Source organism: Panthera pardus, unplaced genomic scaffold (assembly GCF_024362965.1).
Source record: "Panthera pardus isolate Hobbes unplaced genomic scaffold, ASM2436296v1 HiC_scaffold_6, whole genome shotgun sequence".
NCBI lineage: Eukaryota > Metazoa > Chordata > Mammalia > Carnivora > Felidae > Panthera > Panthera pardus.
Window position 1 is genome coordinate 124,634,621 of NW_026526991.1, and position 25,830 is coordinate 124,660,450.

The 25,830-nt window shown below is 40.0% G+C and overlaps 1 protein-coding gene across 1 annotated transcript in view; it reads right to left on the reverse strand.

Annotated features, from left to right (window-relative positions):
* MRC1 (mannose receptor C-type 1) overlaps positions 1–25,830 on the reverse strand; it is a 98,288-nt gene that overhangs the window by 18,741 nt on the left and 53,717 nt on the right. The window contains exons 10-22 of the mRNA XM_019460649.2: positions 23,233–23,348; positions 21,098–21,246; positions 18,772–18,971; positions 16,334–16,461; positions 15,728–15,815; positions 13,290–13,434; positions 11,673–11,714; positions 10,391–10,554; positions 9,048–9,115; positions 7,275–7,375; positions 5,947–6,089; positions 5,452–5,566; positions 1,436–1,602 (exon numbers count right to left, since the gene is read on the reverse strand). Of these exons, the coding sequence (XP_019316194.2) occupies positions 1,436–1,602; positions 5,452–5,566; positions 5,947–6,089; positions 7,275–7,375; positions 9,048–9,115; positions 10,391–10,554; positions 11,673–11,714; positions 13,290–13,434; positions 15,728–15,815; positions 16,334–16,461; positions 18,772–18,971; positions 21,098–21,246; positions 23,233–23,348 (1,626 nt within the window). The remainder of the gene's footprint in view (positions 1–1,435; positions 1,603–5,451; positions 5,567–5,946; positions 6,090–7,274; positions 7,376–9,047; positions 9,116–10,390; positions 10,555–11,672; positions 11,715–13,289; positions 13,435–15,727; positions 15,816–16,333; positions 16,462–18,771; positions 18,972–21,097; positions 21,247–23,232; positions 23,349–25,830) is intronic.

The following is a 25,830-nucleotide window of genomic DNA, read 5'->3' on the forward strand; positions in this document are numbered from 1 at the left end:
CTTCTTCAGTAAGTTTTTAGCCCTCATGTATGTAAATGAAGATTCAAGGAATTTCTGCACAGAAAATCACTAGGTACCGTACACAGAGCTACCAAATTAATAATCACAAACATACCATTTTGATCAGATCATGTTTCTCCTCTAACCTTTTCTTGCTGCCTGTCTGACAAAGCCAAACTCATTCCTGGGGCATTTAAATTTCTCTAAATTCTGCTTTCAACATTTTAAAGTTTTCTCCTACTTTTTTTCTGTATAAAAGCCCTGCTCTACTGGAGCTATTTACTCCTGCCCAAACCCACGTGGTGCCTTTTTCTTGAAGAGTTAACTTGCTTCACTCACTTAGCATGGCCTTCCCCAACCCTCACCTAACTTCTGGATCATTGTCTCAAACCTCTTAAGGAAAAGAGCCCTCACTGATTCTTTCTCATGCTCTTTCTCTGCATCAAATGAAAGTCTCCCTATGTAAGTGTTTACTGATTAGATCACTCCGTCCCATAGTAAGTTCTTTCCTGCTAACTACACAGGGCTTTATAAGGGATCCTGACATTATACACTTGCATTCCTTACTATCTTCTTTCCCATATAAGACTTGTGGTCTAAGGGGCACCTGGGTGGCTCAGTCAGTTAAGCATCTGACTTCGGCTCAGGTCATGATCTCACGGTTCGTGGTTGGAGCCCCGCGTCGGGCTCTGTGCTGACAGCTCAGAGCCTGGAGCCTGCTTCGGATTCTGGGTCTCCCGTGCTTTCTGCCCCTCCCCCACTCGTGATCTGTCTCTGTCCCTCAAAAATGAAATGTTAAAAAAAATTTAAAAAAAAAAGACTTGAGGTCTAACATAAGTGTAAGCTTCTTTAAGGTAAGAAAAAAGTCTTTTGTTCATGTTTTTCTCAATGCCTAGTGTGCTGTTTAATACTGACCAGTTGACTATTCAGTGATACAAGATTAAAAGCACTAAAATAAAGAAACAATCATCTGTCTCTTAGGTTAACGTACAAGAGCACCCAGGGCACTGTTTGGCACATAGCAAGCACTCTACAAATGGCAGCTCAGTCATGATAATGATGAGGATGGGATCTTTAGTAGTAGTAGGTCCTGGGCATAAACCCTCAACACTACAAGCATCAAGAATTTACAAGCAGCTGGTACAAATAAAGTTGACAACTCTGGGCTCAAGTGCACATCATGACTACAACAGAGACCCAGAGTGGGGCCGGCTTGGCCATCCCTTGGGATCCCCACCAGCTGCCCCACGAGCTGAAGAGTTCTGAATTGAATTTATACTCCTTCTCTCAAGGCTGGCTCAGTCTGAAACACTTAAAAACTGCAAGAATGAACCAGATCAGGGAGAACTCTGGTAGACTGTCAAAGAAGACTCATCACTAATATGATGAAGCAGGCTGACGGTATACGGAGAGGTGACCTGAAACGGATATTTACATCTTCGTAGGACAGACTGCTCCTTCTCCCACCAGGGTAACCTTTCCCCCAGTTTGTATAATGAACTCCTCGACCATCCGTCCACAGGAACGTGTGCTCTGAATTCACATCATTCAGCCCAGTCCAGGCATTAAACTTGGAGTCCTTCATGTGATAGGTGAGAAATGCTGAAAGAAAAGTTGCACAAGATACTTTAAAACCTGGGGGAAAATACTCAACATATGGAAAGTATTCAAAATACAGAATTTTAAAATACTGAATCCATGATTAACATCTTTATTATTTAAAAGTACTTACCATGAAAACAAACACAGTCTAACCTTAAAATCACTTTATCATTTCAGTTTTGTACTTTGGCAAGTTTTGCGTCATACGGGTCTAGGTTCTTCTCCGGGCCAGGGCAGATAGCTGTCCGGTCTGTGCCCCGCCCAATGGCAGTGAGGAAAGGGTGGCTCAAGCCCATCCCATGCACTGCTTTCCATTTCATACACCCCGATCTGGGGGTGACTGCCTGCCTTCTGCAGGAAGAGGTATTGTTTCTAATTCATACACAGTCATCTTATGAGTTATCGGGTGTCGTGATTTTTTTAAATAAGATGATCTAATTATAATAACTAGGGGGCAAAGAGAGCTCTTAATCCAGAAAATTTCTGAAAATGAAAACTACTTGTCAAAACGAGAAGCGTTAGGCTGTCAAATTCTTGCTACTTTGGGTTTCCGAGCCCAAAGAGCTACCCAATTGAAACTCCTTCTGGGCAGCAACTGCTAGGGGTCAGGGGCCATCCAGTAAGTGTGCTTGGACCCAGGTGGGTAACTGAATGCTAAGCACTCACGTCATTAGGAGAGAAGATCTAGAACAATTCAGAGAACGAAGAACAAATGTGGCCTTTTGCTTCTTTGCCAATTCTGTGGCAGTGAGAGAGGATGGGGGCAAATATTCAGAAGCTGGAAAAGGCTGAAAGGCACAGGTGCCCCAACCCCTGTCCACTTGCCCTTCCTCACGCCTCCCACACCGCGCGGCCACCTTCCACAGCTAGCAACCTCCCCAGCCAGGAGTCGTGGTTGCCCAGGTGGATGAACACCGACTCTCCAGAACAATTTCCACACCCTTACGCTCGAACACGACTCCTGAATGCAAAGAGGATACTGACTGACTGTGCACTGGGGTTTTACTAAAAAATGCAAAATAGAGAGAAGCCCAAAGAGACACAATGATCTGTTTATTCATGAACAAGTAATTCCATGGAAGGGCTACTACTCCATGGTTATTCTGCCGAGTAGCAGAGGCAGTGAGTACTCAGCTCAGAGATTTTTGCTTATTTCTCAACTAAAGGTAAAAAAAAAAATAAATTTTTTTTTCTTCCAACATTTTTCAGAGAGAGAAGAGAGCATGGCAAGGTATTTACTTTGGTTTTATTTTATTTCCTAAACAAGATCATAACCTTTCCCAACCCCAACTTGAAATAATGTGGAAAAGAACTAACTACCTGCCAGTGTTTTAGCCCTGACTTCTTTTTCTGCCAACAACCACAAATAAGAATTCAACAACGTGTGCTTGCTTTGCCAGGAATAATGTTATTTTATCTGAAAATTGTTTCCTTCTGCACGTCTCTATTACCCAGGTTCTAATTCTGTTATGCCAGGAATCAGCACTTTGTGGTTAAGAGAAGAAGTCAATTATTGTGTTTCTCCGCCGGGTAGCTAAGCCCAAAATGTGGTAGGCCGGTTAGAGAAATATGAATATTATATTCTTAAAATGTTTTTATTGTGTGCTATGGTTTGACCCTTTTCTTTCCGTGTCTGGAAAGTTGCTGCACTTGACAAAGGTTCTCAGCGAAACCCTGGTTGATTTATCGTATAATATGATAATATGTTCCAAGAGAGCACACGGCAGCCTTTATGGAATAAGGTAAACATTTGAGAGAGTGCCATTTGGGTTCCTGTGTCTTTCTTCTTTCTTATATTTTCTGAGATGTACCATGATTTTGGAAGTCAAAGGATTTCAGAACCAAGAGGGAACTTAGAAATTATCTAGTGCCTCATCTCCCCCTTAACAACCCACATAAATTCATTCATACAAACATTTATTAAACATCTTTCATGCTATGTACCAGTCAATATGTACACTATATGCTAGAGTCTATAGGATCCAAATAAGAACTTTCCAATGTAAGCATTTTCACAGTCCTTTAGAGAATTCACAAAGCAGCCCATTTAATTAGTTCCTTTTTTTTTTTAATGTTCATTTATTTTTGAGAGACAGAGCGAGCAGGGGAGGGACAGAGGATCCGAAGCAGTGTGCCCAATGTGGGGCTCGAACCCACGAACCTTGAGATCATGACCCAAGCCAAAGTCTGACACTCAACCGACGAAGCCACCCAGATGCCCCTAATCCGTTCTAATTCTTAGAATGGCCTCCCAATTTTGAGCCTAGGCCTATTTCTTTATAGTTGCCATTCATTGGTGTTAAATCTTCCTTCCAGAAGCACACGCGTCCATATCCTGTCTTTTTCAGGCTGTGAAAGATGAAGGTCTTTCAAACATGGCTCACTTGCTGCCTGCGGTGGCTTCCAAATTCTCCAGCCATTTGGTTTCTTCATCTGGCTGGCCTGTCAGTGGCCAGCATCCTCCTTAAAGTGGTGGCTCACTTATTTAACTTAGCATCTATTTCAGGTAAGGTGGCCATGAAGAGACCATGCGAAAGTAGTCAACTGTCTTTCTCTTGTCAACAGTATAGTAAGTTTTAACAATCCGCTCTATGGATATGATGCGTTTTTCCCTTCATTGTTCTTCAAAGCAGTTGTTCATCCTTATGTTTTATTAAAAATTTTTTCTCAATTTGTTCAAAGTTCATATCTAAAAATTAGTTTTAGGGCATTTTAAAATGTTTTCTATTGATGTTTATTTACTTATTTAAAAAAATTTTTTAAGGTTTATTCATTTTTCAGAGACAGAGAGACAGAGCGTGAGCAGGGGAGGAGCAGAGAGAGAGGGAGACAGAATCTGAATTCAGACAGGCCTGGAGCCTGCTTCAGACTCTGTGTCTCCCTCTCTCTGCCCCTCCCCTGCCCGCACTCTGTCTCTCTCTGTCTCAAAAATAAATAAACGTTGGGGCGCCTGGGTGGCTCAGTCGGTTAGGCATGCTACTTCAGCTCAGGTCATGATCTCACTGTCTGTGGGTTCAGGCCCCACATCGGGCTCTGTGCTGACAGCTCGGAGCCTGGAGCCTGTTTTGGATTCTGTCTCCCTCTCTCTCTGTCTCTGAAAAATGAATAAATCTTAAAAAATTTTTTTAAAATAAATAAATAAGTAAATAAACATCAATAAAAAAACATTATAATTTTCCATTTACTGCTCTAGGGGTAGTTCTAAGAGTGAAAGTAGAGACTAGTTCTAGGAGTGAACTCTCTAGGAGTTAATTTTAACAATTTTCCATTTCACTCCTAGAACTACTCTCTACTTTGGCTCTTTGGGGAACAAACTGGCTTGGTGGAAAAAGAATAGCGTCTAAGTGGGAATAGCCAGTTTGATTCCCAACCCTCCTGCTTACCAGCAGACTGCCTGAACACCAATCACAAACGGGCTGATGATAACCTACTTCACAGAGTTGTCATTAACAATGAAAAGGGACTTTTTTTGTTTTTAATTTGAGAGAGAGAGAGAGAGCATGCATGAGAGCAGGGGAGAGGGGCAGAGGAAGAAAGAAAGAAAGGGAATCTTAAGCAGGCTCCATGGTTAGTGTGCAGCCTGATCCGGGTCTCAACCCCACAACCCTGGGATCACGACCTGAGCTAAAATCAAGAGTCAGAGGCTCAACCGACTGAGCCACCCAGGTGCCCCAAAAGGGACTTTCTATGTTAAATGCCCAGCAGGCTCCCTACAACTGAAAAATAGTTCTCCATATGTGTTTGGGTTTTCTCCCCTGCCTCGTCAAAAACCAAAATATCATTTACTATCATCAGCGGGAAAAGGTTACATACTGAAGCGCATCACTGATTGTACAATGGTCTGCATACCTTGTTCTTTGTCATTGCGGATCGATACCAGATTTCCCCCAAATCCTATGCAAGCTTTTCGTGCCTCTTGCCAATTTTTTCTTTCTTCTTCAACAAATCCAAAGATTTTGAAACACTTGGAGGGAAGACAAAAATAGGGCCTAAGTCAAGATAATAGTGTTTGCCCTAAAGAAATTTAAATTATTCATGCAGATCGACGCTAAATATAAATTTTCTCATCACCCAACAGAGATCCAGAAGGTTAAGTTAGTTTCGTCACCCACGGACTTCCTTTGCAAAGTGTTTTTTCTTCCTTGTAACAAAGGGCACATCTATCTGGATCCTTCAAGCATACTCTCAATTTCCACAGGGAATTTGACACAGGAACCTTCATCTATTCTTGCCTAAAATTTTCTCAAGGGACTAGGTAAGCGGAAGTTAACTTTCAGCTGAAAAGTTTGCACTGACACTCTCCACATCGATCGATGCCAAGACTACCGCTAATTGTTTTAGTACCTTGTTATTGTAAAAATTCCAGCCTTCCTTACAACCTCCCGGGACTGCAGGCACGGTAGGAATGACCGTGGCATTGATGCTGCTGTTGTGCCGCTGGCAAATGAAGGCATTTGGATAACCACAATTAATGTCATTCCAAAACCCTGGCAGAGGACAAAATAGCTAAATTAGATTTACATATTTGCATTTAAAAACACTCTTTTTTTTTTTTTTTTTATATACACATTGTACCTTGCTTTTATTACTTAACAATATATCTTGGAGATTTGTTCCATATTTGTACATACAGAAATTTCTCATTCCTTTTTTGGTTGTATATTATTTCATCACTATTAGCTGTCTGTGATTTACTTAAATTCTCTACTGATGGAAATTTAGATTGCTGTGAAACTTTTGCCGCTACAAATAATTCTGCAGTATACATAAAAACACTCTTTTTTAAATAAAATGCCTTATGTTTTGTAAGGATTCTCAGAAATGGCTTAGATTACAACACCATTTTTACACAAGTAACTAGAAAGATCTATGCCGTACCCTTTTGTTCTTTCACTTAAACTAACAATAGTTCGGCTTTATTTTATTTTATTTTGTTGTTTTATTTTAGAGAGAGAGAGCACAAGCAGGAGAGAGGGGCAGAGGGAGAAAGAGAGACAAAGAATCTTAAGCAGGCTACCCGCTCAGCATGGAGCCTGATGTGGGGCTTGATCCCACAACCCTGGGATCGTGACCTGTGCCAAAATCAAGAGTCACACACTTAAATGACTGAGCCACTCAGGCGTCCCGATAATAGTTCAACTTTATGGAGAGCTTCCTACGAGCCCAGAATAAACTTGATGTTGCAGATACATTATCTAAACAGCCATTAACAGCTAAAGATAATAATCTAATCGTATCTAAACTTATAGATACCAAGCATTTGTTTAGTGGTTTAGAAATATCATATCTTTAATTCTCTCAACAACACACAAGTTCTGGTCACTATTCTCATTTTACAGACAAAGATGTGGAGAGAGATAATGGAGACAGATAAACCCTCTGGATATTCTGCTCAAATCAAAACATAAAAAAAAAAAAAACGTTTCCTAAAATAAGTGACAAGATAGTGTCCTTTATTAGAGCACATGGGAAGCACACATTCTCCTCGCCAACTAAGCCAACATTCTCCTCGCCAACTAAGCCAACTAACAGTTACGCCGCTGAGACTTAAAGTATTTCTTCTGCTTTTCTTGCCTGACGTAAGGGCACAACTTGCTACTTTTAGGCTAGGGATGTAGCAAAAGGCACATCGCACCATGGGGCAGATTCAAGACGGTGTTTATGTTGTCTACCTGAATTTGAATACATGGTCACACAATTTTCATCGTCGTTTGCAAAATTCGGTTCACCTGTGGCCCAAGACACATAATCCACTTTGCTTCCGTCCATCCAACTGAAAGAGAAAATTCAGGCCCTTAGCAATAATAATCCAAACATCGGGATAACTGGTTACAGCCTAGCGTGAGGGAACACCTGAGTCAGTGAAGATGCACAGAGCACAGGATTGGAAGCAAACAGAAGAGAGGATTCTAGAAAGACTAGCAGAAAAACTCTGAGGAGCCGGTGATTCCCGGGCCATTGTGCTCCTCTGCAGCAACCCAGGGCTTTCGACAGTCTGTCTTCTTTTCCCTTGCTGGAAGAAGCTACCTTTAGTCTTGAAGCGAGAGAGGAAATGGAGATCCCAGTTGCTCTGGAAGCAGCCAGAAGCAAACATCTCTCGCAGTGCTGATTAGACAGGATTCCCACAAAAGAAAACCACCCATAGAGAGAGACGGAGCATTGAGACTTTCTCGGTAAGGCCCATTCTGTGATTTTTGTGTTTATTCTAGGTTTCTCCCAGGGTATGCAGGCCAATGCTTATTTTATATAAATTACAGAAATTCAGAGACTGTTAGCTGGGAAGAGAGCAAGAGATCATCGAATCCGACCCTCTCATTTTAGAGATGATTAAAACGGATGCTTGTCCAGGGGCACCTGGGTGGCTCAGTCGGTTAAGCGTCCGACTTCGGCTCAGGTCATGATCTCATAGTTTGTGAGTTCGAGCCCTGCATCGGGCTCTGTGCTGACAGCTTGGAGCCTGGAGCCTGCTTCTGATTCTGTGTCTCCTTTTCTCTCTGCCCCTCTCCCACTTGTGCTCTATCTATGTCTCTCAAAATATAAATAAATGTAAAAAAATAAATAAATAAAACAAAAACGGGGGCTTGTCCAAAGAAGCATCAAACATTTCTGATCTTTAAAATTAAGGAGTGTGAGTTTGGGTCTCTATTTACTCAAAAATGGCAATAAGGGTCAAGCGGAACATATGTGGCTAACACGTCTGCACACGAGCCAGGAAGACATATCTGTTCTTCAGACTTAGGAGAACATGTGTATTCATGAACAAGGAAAGAAACCCCAAAAATGTGCTAATTTCCTCCCTCTCGGAGCTTTTCCTGGCCCCTGTATCTAATGGAAAACAGTACAGTCATTCCTTTGAAACGAAAGCATTTCATGCAGTTGAAAGGGTATTTCAAAGTAGGGCTGTTAAAGCAGTGAGTGGGGCGACATAGAAGGGCGGTTTAATTCTGTGCACCACGGATGGTCCAAGTGGGAATCATAATTTTAACGGTAAAGTCGGTATTCATATACGCAGCATGTATCTCCTTAGCAGGTGACTTACTAACATGGGATGACATCCTAAAACAAAAATAGGTGGAGTTTTGCAAGATTAAATCAGACTTTGAATTGTTTACTTGAGAATTATGATGCTCAAAATATTTAACTGGATTTTAAGAAATTCTTTTGCTTTCTTTTTAAGACGCTTTTTAGATTGAGAGCTCAGCAGGATATTTTTTATAGATATATATACATCTTTATTTTTTATTTTTTTTAATGTACGAAATTTATTGTCAAATTGGTTTCCATACAACACCCGGTGCTCACCCAAAATATGCCCTCTTCAGCCCATCACCTACTCAGCAGGATTTTTAAAAATGCGTTCAGCAAAGCCGAAGTCTCAAAATAACTGTGAGATGTTTATCAGATCCTCCTCTGAAGCAAAGTTGTCTTTATTTTGATGTACTTACATAAACTTTTTATCCAAGCTGATCAATAAGCCAATAAAATATGCTGGTTGTGCATCATTCCTGTTTACCTAAAAGATGGAAGTTGACATATAGTTCAATCCATACTTACGTAATAAGAAAATTCTTAAACAAAACCTACTTAGTAATGAGGCAGCCCATTTGGGTTGCTTTCTAAGGAGGGATTCATGCAGAAATTTTGTGGTATATTCAAAGTTACGTTTTTCATAGAAACAGAAAGAAAAATATTGGGGCACTTGGCTGCCTCAGCCAGAAGAGCATGTGACTGACTCTTGATCTTGGGGTCCTGAGTTTGCACCCCAAATTGGGGGTAGAGATTACTTCAATAAACTTTTCTAGTTTTTTTTTCACTTAAAAAAATTTTTTTAATGTTTATTTCTTTTTAAGAGACAGAGAGAGCATGAGCAGGGGAGGGAGGGGCAGAGAAAGAGGGAGACACAGAATCCAAAGCAGGCTCCAGGCTCTGAGCTGTCAGCACAGGGCCCAGCATGGGGCTTGAACCCATGAACTGTGAGATCATGACACTAGCCAAAGTTGGACACCGAATGAGCCACCCAGGCATCCTTTAAATTAACTTTTTAAAAAAAAAAAGAAAAAAGAAAGGGGTGCCTGCGTGGCTCAGTCAGTTGAGCGTCCAACTTTGGCTTAGGTCATGATCTCGCAGTTCATGGGTTTGAGCCCCACATCGGGCTCTGTGCTGACAGCTCAGAGCCTAGAGCCTGCTTCAGATTCTGTGTCCCCCTCCCTCTCTCTCTGCCCCACCCCTCCTTGTGCTCTGTGTCTCTCTGTCATTCAAACATGAATAAACATTAAAAATTTTTTTAAAAAAGAAAAAGAAAAATATGCATACTATATATGAACCTGAATTTATAAAGCAAATACCTTCAGTCATTTTCTGCAATAGCAAATGCCTATAGTAATTAGGTTGTTGGAGATACTCTTTAAAACAAAGTAACCATGTGGTACTTTGCATCTAAGGAAAGACTTTGTCCACATATATATTTATTTGTGCAATATTAGGAAATGTCCTAAAAAGTTCAAACCAAAATATATCCACAAAGATAAAGATAGGTCAGACTACACTGGAATAGCTTTGTAAGCAAAGGATTTTTTATTCTTTCATTATATTCAACTTATTTTTATGAGGTCATTCATTTCTGTTATGGCCACCACCCACCTCTCCTCTGGCATTCATGTCTTCCCCTGACCTGAGAAACTTGACATTTAGCCCCTCATTTGAAATTGCACCACAGGGTACCAGTAGTGGATATTATCTTTGCTTATCACACGTCACTGTTTCATTCTGAAATTAATCGTATTCTTACATATTTCCATAGAAACTTCTTTTTACTTTCACTCTGAATAGAAACAAGATCACCGAAGTTCCTCCTGCAAAATGCTCGGGCGTTGTCCATGGTCTCCTTTTCTTTGCTAAAGTAATACTGGTAGTCTTTGTAGATAACCCACCCATCTTCGGTGACTGGCGGATCTGAAAAAGGAACAGAAAAGGGTGATGAATTTTCCCTCGACAAATTCAAGAATCTCGTACGTGTGCTGCACCAAAGTAAAAAGGGCAGAGTAGCTTTGTCAGAGGTATCAGCAAGTCTGAGAGCCCAGAATAAGCAGGATATTTATGCCCAACACAGACTGAATTACCTAAGGGCAGAGATCCACTCTGCACCAGATCTGGAACTCTATCTTCTCCATTAAGTCCTATGTATCATCATTGGGTAAAAGAACTCCCAGGGCTACTTTCATCAAAGGGATCACATAGCAAACAACTTACATACCTGGACCTATGATGTTCTGAGTTCAATAAGTGAAAGCTGTGAGAAATCAGTTGCATTCTTATACACCAATAATGAAGCAACAGAAAGAGAAATCAAGGAATCGATCCCATTTACAGTTGCACCAAAACACATAAAATACCTAGGAACAAATCTACCCAAAGAAGTGAAAAATCTTGATTAAAATCATGGTTGATCATGATTAAATTCAGGGTCTTGAGATGGAGCCATTATCCTAGATTATCTGGGTGGGCCCTAATGTGATCGCAAGTATCCTTAAAGAGGGAGATCTGACTACAGAAGAAGAAAGCCATGTGACAAAAGAAGCAAGATTGCTACATTGCTGGTTTTTCAGGGTGCAGGAGGGGGGACACAATCTAACTTCGAGGGATGCCGTTCTAGAAGTTGGTAAAGACAAGGAATCAGATTCTCCCCTAGAACCATGGGAGGAAGCATGGCCTTGCCAATTTTGGCCCAGTGAAACTGAGCTCCTATTTCTGACCTCCAGACCTGTAAGGGGGAATAAATGTACTTTGCTTGAAGCCACCAACTTTGTGGTAATTTGTTACAGCAGCCCTGAGGACCTAATAGAGTACCAAAGAGAAAACCTGGGCCCTTGGGTTGGATTCAAGAGCCCTTGAGCCAGCATATTAAAATACTTTGCTTTTGTGCCTATGAGCATTTGTCTGGAGGAAAGGATCCATACTCCCACAAGGTTCTCAGAGCTATTAAGAACTCTGTTCTTCCTGGGTGAAGGAAAGGAAAGGAAAGACCAAAAAAGGCTATCAGTGTGGAGATCACGAAATGAGGAAACACCTACTGTCTTGAGGAGCTGGTGTTGGCTCAGGTTTTGGGGTTTGTCCTGGAAAACAAAAGAAAACCAGATTATAAAGTGTGCGTGAACTTCCTCAATCATATCTCCTTCTAATTTTCCTATTTTTGTGGGTCAAAACAGTTTAAAATGTAGCTCTTCCTTCTCTCCCTCTCTTCTACTCCTCAATTGCCCTAGCATGTTGTAGAGGAGGAGAATGAAGGCTAAGAGAATTAGTACAGTAATAGCTACTAGAAATTGGAAGACACTTTTCAGACCCAACAAATAGTGTCATCAAAAGGGAAGAAAGGAACACGAGTTTTAGAATCAGAAAACCTAGTTTCAAACCAAACTGGGGTTTAAATTGCCTACCTTCAACTCTGTCAACTGCTAAAAGGAGTTAGTAGTATGTGTAAAGAGGTAGAATAAATTATGTGCATTATTGGTATGTAGAAGATATTTAATAAATGTTAGGGTGACAGTTACACATCTTATAATGAGCTGTGGACTTACTTAAAATTTCATTATTTGAAACCATTAAAGATACACTATTTACTTATAAAATGTTTTTTTCCCAAAGAATATTATGTTTATTAAATGTATCTTATCCTAAAAGTTAAATGAAATATTTTTCTTTCCAAGGAGTTAATGATATATCTGGACTTTGTTGGAATCTGATAAAAGGAATCAGGTTACCCAGCTTTTGGCTTAATGTCGTTAACATCTGGAAGAACAGAGTTACTAATAACACGTAAGGAAACTTACGTAGTCATTGGTAGCTAGGAGACTTCTAAAGAAAAACTGGCCACTCTTTATTCCTCTACTCGGAAAACTTTGAAAGCACTCATCTATGCAGGAGTGAGGAAAACAAGCAGACAGCACGAGAGCAACCCAGGGTCTCTAGCAGTGGAGTTGGGACAGTAGCCGAGGTTCTCCAACAGCAGAGGGCAATGTGGTTCCACAAACTGTTTTAAAATGAGGAAGATTATGTATATTGTGGTTCAAGGGAAGGTCTGTTTGTTCCTTTATCTTAACAGAAGAACCTGGATCCTCTGACCTCAATGCCTGACTTGGATATGTGGAACTTTCTGAGTCCCAGATCGTGACTTAAAGTATGAACTGATACTTTTTGACAATCATAAACATAGTGGCTATAATAGCATCAGGGCCTCAAAATGGTGTTTGTTCTCTGTGTTGAATATTTATTTAAGAAATCAACATTTAGAATATTCAGACATTGGGAAACTTTTACCTACCGGATGGCTAACATAGGTCAGAGGGTGAATATACCAAAGAAGAAACAGCATGTGCATTACTCTACTTACAGAGTAGAACGCCCACCCACTCCCACCCCTGTAGAACCTGAGCCAGAATCACAGCTCGTGGGAACTATTTTAGAGGACGTGACTGTCATCCAGGATTCCCGGGTGGCCTTTTGATCTTCTGTTCCTTTGGAACATTTATCTGTGCTCAGTGACTTCATTCTTATCCTGTGAAATGATGGCCCCTGCCAGTTCCCTTATTTGGTTATTTTGTCTGTTTGGTTCTGCTAATAAAAGGAAAACACTGGGATATCAGGAGGTTAGTTCTCCAGTGTGAGACAGAATAGAGGACAGGTTACCATACCTTTTTGTATCTGGCAAATCCAGTTGTTAAGATGTTCACAGTTAATATCATTCCAGGACATACCAGAGTCACCTTTCAACTCACCACAGTATTCAACATTTTGATAATTATTAGGTTCTCCATAAGCCCAATTTTCATATGAAACCTATGTCAGAAACATTACATCGCAATCATTAATTACGTAAGTCATTTAAATCAGGCCATTGACAATCATTTATCTAAACGAAAGAAAGGGAAGGTATATTAACATTTTTTAATCCATCCACTTTTTTTGCAATAGCTTTGTTTTGAAAGCAAGGTTTATGAAAATGGATTGGAAAGAAATAGCTTTCACTACATGGAAACTTTCAAAGCTGAATAGAATATGCTATTATTATAACATTTTCTTTGGTCTTATAGATAGAATGGATCCAGGGCCTTGAAAGTGGGATTTCTATATAGAAAAAAAACAGCAAAAAAGCTCCACTTGTCAGTATTGGGTGTTCCTAAATCTCTAACCCATTCTTAAGTGGTAATATTTCAGTGTGACGTTGGAAACTTTCTCTTTACAGGTAGGATAGAGAAATATAATTAGTTTTTATAATAAAAGAAAAAGACTTACGAAATGCCGTTAACAAAGCTACATAACTCCGCCTAAAAGAACAGTGGAAATAAATGGAGGGCTGGGTGTAGAACCCCTTGCAGGTTTCAGTGTAGAATCATACCCAACAGTTTTAGGCTAAGCATTTTCCAGAAATATCAATATGAAATCCAAGTGTCAGTGGAGCTGTCAAAGAAATCACCTTACTCAAGTGCCTTGAAAAGTTGCTGATGGGTTATAAGAGGAGGTAGAACTGAAATTACACAAAATCACTTCCTTGGATGACCAGACCACTAAATACTGCCAACACGTGTCACAGCCTCACACTTCCCCATTCTTAGGAATGGGGAAGGCTGACAAGGCCCAATGGTTATTAATGGATTCTCAAAAATTGTTTCCAGATCTCTTGCTCTATAAGAAGCTATAAAACACTCAACTTTTTATATGAAGTTTTAAATTTTAATTCCAGTATAGTTAACATACAGTGTTATATTTGTTTCGGGTATACAATATAGTGACTCAACAATTCTATACATTATTCAGTGCTCATCATGGTAAGTGCACTCTTAATCCCCTTCACCTATTTCACCCACCTCCCTCCCCTCTAGAAACCATCAGTTTGTTCTCTATAGTTAAGAGTCCATTTCTTGATTTGCCTCTCTCTTTTTTCCTTTGCTCATTTGTTTTGTTTCTTGAATTCCACATATGAATGAAATCATATGATATTTGTCTTTCTCTGACTGACTTATTTCAGCCAGAATTATATTCTCTAGCTCCATTCATGTTGTTACAGAGGGCAAGATTTCATTCGTTTTTATGGCTGAATAATATTCTGGAATTTTATGGCTGAATAAACATAAATGTTGATGGGCACTTGGGCTGCTTCCATAGTTTAGCTACTGTAAATAATGCTGCAATAAACAGGGGTACAGGCACACCTATGAATTAGTGTTTTTGTGTTTTGGGGTTAAATACCCAGTAGTGCAATTACTGAATTATATGGTAGTTCTATTTTTAAGTTTCTTAAAAAATATTTATTTTTTGGGAGAGCACAAGCCATGGGGGGGCAGAGAGAGGGGGACAGAGAATCCAAAGCAGGCTCTGTGCTGACGGGAGGGAGCCTGATGTGGGGCTCAAACTAAAAAAATGCAAGATCATGACCTGAGCCAAAGTCTGACACTCAACTGACTGAGCCACCCAGGTACCCCTATTTTTAGCTTTTTGAGGATCGTCCATACTGTTTTCCACAGTGGCTGTATCAGTTTGCATTCCTACCAACAGTGCACAAGGGTTCCTTTTTCTCTGCATCCTCACCAACACTTGTTTAAAACTCGATTTCTGGGGCACTTGGGTGGCTCAGTTGGTTGAGTGTCTGACTTTTGACTCTGGCTCAGGTCATAATCCCAGGGTCATGAGATCAGACCCCATATCAGGCTCCATGCTCAGCTTGCTTAAGATTCTCTGTCTTTCTCCCCCTGCCCCTCTCCCCCACCCATGCTCTCACTAAAAAATACAAATAAAATAAAAATTTAAAAACACCAAACTTTTAAGAAGTTTAACTACTTGCACACCAATTTTGCATGATAGAATGAAAGCATTATTTTATTCAAGCTACCTAAATGAGTTTTCTAAAAATTTTTTTTAATCCAGCCAGTTATGCTTATACCTTGGGTGAACAGAACTAAATTAGGGCAGGGGCAGAATAATGATCCTAGAATTGGATTTATTTTTGCATAGAAAAATGTTACTAGCTATCATAAAAGCACGTTTCACCAAAAACTTGGATTAAGCCAAAGGGTAACATCAAAATAAATACATGATAAAGTGAGAAAACAATGTATCAAATCAAATTACTCACAGGAGAACCGTCACTCCAAACAAAGCCCTCTGAAGGACTTCCATACGTAAGTCCCAACCAAAACAGTTCATGGTACGTCCCGGTAGCCCTGCAATTTACAAGACATAAAGAGAGCTCATACTATTGGATGAAACAAGTCTGGTTACTTAACGAGATTTCTATGGTTACCTAATGAGACAAATATGAGAGCTAATCAAATTTGAAAGTTGTCTTTGAAACCTAAATTAGTACACAGGTAAAAAGATTCAAGGACTATAAGCAGTATGCAACTGTGTGTTTTGGTACAGCCCATGAATATCCTCAAAAGGAGCCACCACTTGAGAACATATCATTATAAAGCACTGCAAGAAAGTCATTCATTTATTCACTTAATAACATGTATGGAATGTCTTGTACTTTTCTAGAGTAATTCATCACAGGATTTATATGGATAAAATTAAAGCATTCGTAAGTGAAACTAGATAAAAAAAAAGGTCCTATGGATTTGGGATATAATACAGCCACTCAAGGTAGCATTATGAGTCAACAATTTCAGAAATGTAAGACTTTTCTCAACATCAGAGCATCAAATAGGTAAAAGGAATATTATATACAAAAGACACTTACGCTATCAATCGCCATATTGCTTGCTGTTCCTCTTTATTATTGATACTAGCTAGATCACCACCCAGAGCTTTACAAAAATCTCGAGATTCAAACCATGTTTTCTTCTCGTGTTTTCCTTTTGCAAACAGCTAAAGATGATACAGTTTCAGAAGTTATTTTATACTTCATAGCTTATCAAATCAAGAGAAATAATTATTTACTTTTGATGAGATTTCATTTTATAGAAAGACACTGCTATGGTGTAAAACAATGTAATTCTCTTGGTTGAAAATCAGTGTAGGAGTAAGTATTTGGGTAACAAAACATGTGGGGTGGTTTTGTTGAGAAAACCTTAGAAAATAAAAATACTTCATAGCACAGAAGAAATTAGATTAAAGTCTTAGAAGTTTGATGCGTTTGGCAGAATTAATTTGGTTAGATGGGAAAAGTAGCATTGAAATGAGAAAGAAAAAAAAAACACTTTTGATACAGGAAAAGTAAGGAAGGAAAACTTCAGAAAACAAAAATTGTGGCATAGTTTGCTATCCTGCCTAGCTTGAACAAACACCTGACAGTCTCAATATTTCATTGCCGGTGTCTTTTACAATGGCCTTGTCTTTTTTTCCTTACAGCTGCATTAAATTTTAATAGATTATATGAGTTAGGGAATATCTTGTATTATCCAGAGGGCTACAGTGAAATGGAATTCCAGACTAAGAAATACCTGTCAGTATGCAAATAGTATAGGAGTCCGTTGTATCCATCAACTTTTATAATTTTCATTCACTATTTCTCATGAGTCATGCTCCCCACCATTACAGGCTTGTGGGAAATGGGGTTGGCTTCCAATGGACTAGGGCTGCCCAGCCATCACCAAGCAACCCAAGGCAATCTTCACCTTGACCCTAACTTGAGCTCTCTGGACAAAAGTGCCTTGAGCAAGCTTCCACATCATTAACTCCCAAGACTCTGTGGGCACTGCAACCTGCTAGACTATGATATAAGACTTCGTTTTCTTAAATAAATTTACTATCACCTGAATTTTATTAATAGGTCCCACATCTTAATATGTACAAAGACGGTCTATATATTTCCAAACAAACCTACGTAAGCACCTCTAAAACTATATAATTTTCTAACGAAGCACATATTTCAATGTGTTGAATATCCACCAGGATAGCATCTCTACCAGAACCCTCATTCACTTCCCAGCTCTGGAGAATTCTGCCACTTCTCGCAAAATCCTGCTACAAATCTCCATAGCCTACCACCCCCAGGTGAATGGCTGCGTATAGGATGAGCCTGGCCTGTGTGCAGTAAACCAAAAGTTTCCAGATGCAACAATGAACACCCGATTTGCTTTGTATTAGTCCTCAATTAACCCATTTCCAAAATCCTCTCTTGTCTTGGCCCAATGCATCCCCTTCTATGTAAATTATGCATTTAGCCCTGACCTGCTAATCAGGATTGAACAAGTATTTAGCAATCTCCACTGCCAGTAGTGGGAATGACTAACCCAACTACCCACACCCCTTGAGTTACAGAAGACTAAACAGCCTCATTCTGATACACATTAGTAATTCAAGTTTTCCCTCAGCCTTACCTAACTGTCTTACAAGGCACACCATGGCCACATGCGACCAAAGGGTCTGAATAAAAGAGGTCCTGGGAGTGGGACGCTAAAGAACAATATCATTAAGGGGTAGAAAGGCACATTTCTGTATGTGACCAAATCTAACTTTCTCAAGAAAGGATATGACTTACAAGAGTGAAAAAAAAAAAAAAAAAAAAAAGACCCAAATGCATAATTCACTGAGGTTTTTGTCTGTTTGTTTTGGTCAACTTGACTGCATAAGGAGAAAATGGACCGTGTGAACTTGGAAGGAATAAAATGAAAGCAGGATATCAACTCCTCATTTAAAGGACACTGAACAGCCACGTGCCCCTACTTAGTAATGCTCTCATCGCCCATCGGGCATAACAACCGGGGGAGGGGGGGCTAAGTCACAACGATGGAGCATCACCTCCTAGATGACCATTTGGCATTAATGTAGACTCATTTATCAGTGCAATTACCTAAGAGCTTGGGCTCTGAGACCAGGGCAAAATGGGACGTGATGGGATAGCATGAGGGGAAACAGACATTTTCATGAAAAGTGCAAGCTCAGAGAAGGGCAAGGCAGCCTGGGGGGGACAGTGGGAGGGTGACGAAGCAGAGCACGTGAAGAAAGCTGCTGTGAGTCGTGTTTGCAGCTCTAAATGCAACCAGTCATTAGCATGTACCCGAGGAGAGCTTTTGAAAACACAGAAGCCCAGCTCCCCTTCCAGATTCAGAGAATTAGACTTTCTACAGGTAGAGCCTGAGCACTGCGGTTTGGGGTTCCGTTTTAATTCCTCGCGTGACTTTTGAGGCTGAAACACAGTCCACGTTCTTTCTTAGCTTAGCGGATGACAGTCACCTTGAAACACAAGCTCGTTTTACTGCTGGCGCCCCATTCCTCCGGACATTTGGGTTCGGGAGTTGTCGTGGGCTCTGGAGGGCGAGTCACTCCCTCAGCCCAGTGTTTGCACACAAATTTTGCTTTCTCTTCGCATCTCAAAACATCCCACAAGCCCCCTGCAACTCCAGTTCTCATGGCGACACATCCTGCTTTTCGCCCTGTATTCAATACATAAAGGAAAATTCACTTAGCAGGAGCTACGGACGGCCGGCGCCGCGCGCAGGTCAAACCCGAGGGTCACCCAGGGCCATACACTCCTCAGGTGAAGAGAAAATATAGAGGAGAAATTACGGCCGCATTTGGCAACTCCTTTCTACTATTTTGAACTGTTGGTGACCTTTTATTTGTGTGGTCAAAATCCCTAACAGAATTACGAGCTCAGACGTCAGGGTTTTGATAGCATTTCGTGTTTCTAACATCGGGCAGGGTGCCCCCCACATAGGTACTTAATGATACAATAATTTTAGTAGAACAAAATGTACCATAATGGCAAAAACAGGGGGTTCATGGGGTTTTTTTTTCTTTTTTTAAGAAAACATTTGTAAGAGTCCCCTCCTCCGCCCCACAGGCCTTGGAGGTCTCTCAGGACAGAAATTCATCACACACTTCAAAGGGAGACACAAGTGAGCTAGAGATTTTTGTTATTCGTTGAATACTCAACTACCCTTGAACTTGCTTCCTTATCTTACTAGGCAAATATCACCACCTACTTTACAGAGTAGTGATGAGTGCCAGCTTTCAAGGATAAAAAAAGCATAGACAATGGGGACTATAATCAGCTTAATGCTTTATAAATCTGTTTTACAGGTGTGATTATTTCCAAATAGTAATTCATTTTTAAAGAACTTTGAAAATAGTAGGAGTCTTTGCTGGAGTGAGATGTTCTCTTATTGTTCTTTTAACGGACATTAAGCGTCTAGAGAGAAATCTCAAAGTTCTGGGGAGGCGCATCTTTTTCAAAACATTTTCTCTAAGATCTCTGATTCCCTATGGCTCTGATTTCATTTATTTTTATTCCCTAGGGACATTCCAGGATTAAGCTTTCAGGGTCCCACTGCTGAAGGAGCAACACGAGGAAAATTAAAGAGTAGGGCCTAGAAGTAAAAATTACCATTACCACTCCGACCGATACTTAACAACAACAACAACAACAACAAAAGTGTATGGTCAGCTCTTATTCTCCTGCCCAGTTAATTTAAAAATAAACTGGAATCGTTGGGGCTCCTGGGTAGCTCAGTCAGTTAAGCATCTGACTTCAGCTCAGGTCATGATCTCCCATTCATGAGCTTGAGCCCCGCATCAGGCTTTGTGCTGACAGCTCGGAGCCTGGAGCCTGCTTCGGATTCTGTGTCTCCCTCTCTCTGCTCCTTCCCCCACCTGCACTCTCTCTCTCAAAAATAAATGAAGATTACAAAAAAAAAAAGTTTTTTTTTAATAAAAATAAACTGAAACGTATTGTTTTCAGAACATTCAAGAACTCACCAAGAATCACACTATCCAAATTACTGTCCTATTTTCCTTATTTGTCAATAATTTGAGAATACAAATTAAAAGAACTTCTGAAGATCAGGATTTATTAAGCCACGTAGTAAATCCAGGTGCTTGAGCGAACAGTCTTGCTTTAGCGTTTAGCCCAGATACAACAAAACATTGGGCATGAGGCATTTCTGCGCGGTGTCATGCCCCTGAAACATACTAATATTTCCACTCATCTCTGCAAGGCCAAATTTTAAATCTCTTTAATATAGTTTTAAGTTTACAAACATAAGTTAACTGTCTGGAACGTTTGTGGTTATTTAGGATTTCATAAATATTTTTCAAACAGAGCAATACCAGACAACTACTGGTTTTACCTTCCCTGTCTTCTTAGACGACTGTGAACTAATTAGAAATTTTAGGGGCGCCTGGGTGGCTCAGTCAGTTAAGCGTCTGACTTCAGCTCAGGTCATGATCTCACGGTCAGTGAGTTCGAGCCCTGTGTCGGGCTCTGCGCCGACAACTCAGAGCCTGGAGCCTGTTTCAGATTCTGTGTCTCCCTCTCTCTCTGATCCTCCCCCGTTCATGCTCTGTCTCTCTTGGTCTCAAAAATAAATAAACGTTAAAAAAAATTTTTTTTAAGAAAATTTTAAGAAAGAAAGAAAAAGCAAAAGAGAATGAAATACAAAATGTCGCAAACACAACTAATCTACGTAGTATATTTGGAAAGGTACGTGGAGGGCTAATAGGCTTTGCCCCATGGACTTGTAGGGTGAATGAAATCCTCACCTCCAAGCAATGCTCATACCTGGCATATCTGAATTCCAGTGGGTGAACTGAACCTTTTCCTCAATGGTCCATTGAAAGGTGCCTTTGTTTTGTACATCTGAAAGTCCTGTCCAAAAATATCTTTCAGGCCTCAATCCAACCAAACTAGTTAGAAACGCTTGTTCATATCTTAAAAGAAAAAAAATAACTAAAATTTAGAAATGTGAATTTTTCCAAACAGCAACACGAAAAGCATGTCAATTACATGTGTGAGCTATGATTTAGTTGGTACTTCAAACATACTGTGTTTTAAGTTATATGCCATTTAAATTATGCAAATTTCTACTAAGGAAATGAGGGGGGACTATCATGGAGCTGAGTGAATAAAATCAAATATACTCAAATCATTTCTGTCCACTCCTCACCAGCCCCTCGGCCCCTCCTCAAAATCTAAGAGAATTCTGCAAAGGCAAAGGAGAAAACTATAGCATTCTCAGATACACTGTTTAAAAAAGTAGTCCACTTTCCAACTATTTCAAATGCCCGACACAGTTCTTGGGTAAGTAAATCCCGAGGTCGTAACGTTATCAAAGATGACACAGACAGAAAAATCTGTGTGGATTACCCCTCAAATTTTATTCTCTTCCCTCAGGTCTGAAACAGAAGAGAAAACTATTGAGGAATACGGAGAAGCAGAGATTCGATCTGTAGAAAGAAGTAGGAGAAGAATCACAATTTCCAAAGGTTTTCTTTGGATCTCATCTCTTTGGCATCATCCAATGACCCAATTTGGTTCGTAAAGCAACCAAAGTTGATCTTAACAGATAAAACATTAAATAATGAGGCAGCAATGTAGGCAAAAATTTTTCTTTGGAGCAAAAGAGAAGTGAAAAAAGTGGTGTTCACAGTTTCCAGGATAACGGAATGTTTACTTCTCACAATTGAATAATTTCATTCTCACAACTGTACAAAGAAAAAATGTTTAAAGTCCTAAACCCAATTTCTCCCAAAAGTCTAGAAACAAAATTTAAGCACAGAGTTACTGAGCTCCCGAATAGAAATGTAGACAATACAAAGGAAAACAAACCTAAAATATAGGGAAATTTCTGCTCCAATAAACCAAAAGATCAATAAACCAACTCATCAATTGATTAGTCAGGATCAATGTGCACTCAGTGAATATCAGAACAGTAGCATTCTTTACCTTTTATCAGGTGTGCCTTAAGAAGCAATGAATAAAACTTATTGTATTAAAACCATGTCTTGACCTTTTTATAACAAATCAAATGCACATTTTTAAATTTCGTGGGGCGCCTGAGTGGCTCAGTAGGTTGAGCGTCCCACTTCGGCTCAGGTCATGACCTTACGGTTTGTGAGTTCGAGCCCTGCATCAGGCACTGTGCTGACAGCTCGGAGCCTGTAGCCTGCTTCGGATTCTGTGTCTCCCCCTCTCTCTACCCCTCCTCCTCTCATGCTCTGTTTCTCTCTCTTTCCCTCTCAAAAATAAGTAAACATTAAAAGAAAATTCTTTAAGTTTCTTCTGTGTCTAATCCAGTGCTTTGTGAAGATTAAGGGAAAAATAAATAAGAACTAAAACCTCAAAGATGTTTGGTACTCTAGAGGTCAAAAGTTATATAAAATCCTCTACATTCATGTGATTTTTCTGGACCTATCGGTCTAGCAAAACTAGCAAAGAAAAGAAAAGAAAATGAACAGAAAAATGTAAATGAATAATAAAATATTCAGTGAATCTCTCTACCCTTTTTTTGGTGGAGACAGTGGTAAAGATAGAAAGTGGCATTTTTGAACCAATAAATTTTACTTTTTCTGCTTTAAAAAATTTGGTATATACTAGATCAGAAAAAAAGTTAGGCCCATAAATTATGTTTGCTAGAACATTACTTTTCTGAAATGAAATTATATGATTCATATAATAACATAATGAACGTTTGTTACTGAATATTGCTTTCAAGTTCTAAAAGGAGCAAAATATTTTATAGCACTTACAATGAAGAATCCAAATTAGGATATGATTTTCAATGCTACTCCTTCTGCAAATCATACCTCAAGATCAAATGTAATTGACAGAAATTTAGAGCATGGGGATTCTTAGGCTTCTGTGAAACCATTTCATTATTTGACATGCATTAAAATAGAATTAAAATAGTTGCATACCTGTCTTCAACAGTTGTTAAGTAAGCCTTCTCATTTATGCAGGTTTGGTTTGCTTCTGCAAATGTTGAAAGTGTGTGTCCAATCAAATAGCAGTAGAAGCCGTGTCTTTTCCAGCCCTATTAATGTTATCAAGCAGATTATCATGGATATTTATTCAATAATATTATTTTAATAATTCCTCTATCATGAAATGTAAATTGCTAAATAACAGAGGTATCTGAAGAACACAAATCTGAAAAGTTTGAAATGCAATGACGATTACTCATGTGAATAAGAAAACAGTAGAATGTTGTTTGTCATATGACAAATTAGGACGCAAAACTGGGGACAGGGCATTCATTCTCTCCGTTTCTGACACCTCTTCTAACAAAAGCGATGTGTGAAGTGCTCACTGGGGAAACGGAACAGAATGCCTAAGATTTCAGTATTAGAATGAGTAACCACAGGAAATAATTGGCAGAGTAGCAAGCTCATTTGCCCACTGACGTCAAAAGTAGATGATGACTATGAAACTGTATCATCTGGTCCTGGGAGAATACTTATCAAACTTCTGGCAGCACCATTTGGCATGGTTCCTCTCCCATCCTTAAAACACACAGAAATGCTACATAAAAGCATTATAATAGGGGCACCTGGGTGGCTCAGTGGGTTAAGCGGCCCAACTCTTGATTTGGGCTCAGGTCGCAATCTCACGGTTTGTGAGACTGAGCCCCGCTTCCAGCTCTGTGCTGACAGCATGGAGCCTGCATGGGATTCTCTCTCTCTCTCTCTCTCTCTCTCTCTCTCTCTCTCTTGCTCTCGCTCTCTCTCCCCCACCCTGTGCCTCTCTCAAAAATAAATAAATAAACTTAAAAGATAACAATAAAGAAAAAATTCCATACTTGAGCTCAAGAGAAAGAAGAGGTTGTCTCCAGTTACTGAAAATACATCGAAAACTAAAACCTAGAATGGGAAATACTCAAGCTGAGACTGTAGTTGCCCCATTGTGCACGAACCTCAGATTATGGTACTAGGGGAGGGGTACTAATCTCCATACAAATGAGCACATCAGCTCACTTGAGGCAGGGGAATGGAACTGAAGTCCTTACATGAATATGGTACCCACTAATGGGAGCCCCTCCGAAAAAGGAGAGCGAAAAACTCTACTCACAGAACCGAGAAATGACAGTTTCTTATCATCTGCCTGGGGTTCTAGGTGCAGGGAGAAAAGTTCTTCTGTTAAAAATAAATACCAATTCTGTGCCAGGGATGGCTGCTGGTCCCAACTTGATGCTGTTCACATCGTATTAGCACCCGCAGCCACAAACATAAAATAAATATCAGTCTACGAAAGGAGAGACTCCTAGACACTCAGAGAAGTCAAATGCAGAAACACACACTAGAACTATTTCTACAACACAGGTAATGTGAGGCTAAGACATTTGAGGCTTAGGTTGGGGATGGGACGGGGACTGGTTGAATCAAAAATTACAAACCACGTGAGGCTCACGTTCAAGGAAAGTCAGTAATTGCCTTTCTGGGAAAAAAAAAAACATAAAAATAAGCATGCTTCAGATGATTTAACAAAAGAAGACAAAGGAAGAAGCAGAATCAATAATTAAAGAACAACATGTTATGAACAAAGAACAAGAGGATGTGAACACACAACAGAATTTGTAGAAAAGAAAACCATGAAGTTAAAAACTCAATGGCCAAATAAAATATAGAAATGCAGTTTTGGAAAGATTAGTCAACTGAATGAATGTAGCAGAGTAAGGAGCACATGAAAAGACATTTAAAGAACACGGACAGAAAACACAAAATAGAATGAGAAGGTTGAAAATCAAAGTAAGAAATGTTTCAGAATCACAAAATAAAATTAATGACTGAGAATCTTCAAGATTTTAATTTTTTTAAATGTTTTTACTTATTTGTGAAGGAGAGACAGAGACAGAGCATGAGCGGGGGAGGAGCAGAGAGAGAGGAAGACACAGAATCTCAAACAGGCTCCAGGCTCTAAGCTTTCAGCACAGAGCCCAATGCAGGGCTCCAACCCACAAACCGTGAGATCATGACCTGAGCCAAAGCTGGATGCTCAACGGACTGAGCCACCAGGCGCCCCATATAATTAAAATTTTTTTTTAACATTTATTCACTTTTGAGAGACAGAGAGAGACAGAACGTGAGCGGTGGAGGGGCTGAGAGGGAGGGAGACACCGAATCCAAAGGAGACTCCAGGCTCTGAGCTGTCAGCACAGAGGCTGACGCAGGGCTCGAGCCCACGAACCGCGAGATCATGACCGGAGCCAAAGTCGGACGGTCAACCGACTGAGCCACCCAGGTGCCCCAATAATTTTCAAGATTTAAAAAGAAAGATACATTCTGAAAATGAAGAAGCACACTGAGTACCAAAGAGAAGAAAATTAACCCAAAGCTCAACATATTGTACTAAAAGCCTGCAGAATGGCAAAGACAATGAGTAGATCTTAAAATCAATCAGAGAGAAAATACAAGTAGCCACTTTTTAAAAAGAAGAGTTAGGGACGTGTAGGTGGCTGAGTCGGTTAAGCATCCCAGCTCTTGGGGCGCATGGATAGCTCAGTTGGTTAAGTGTCTGAC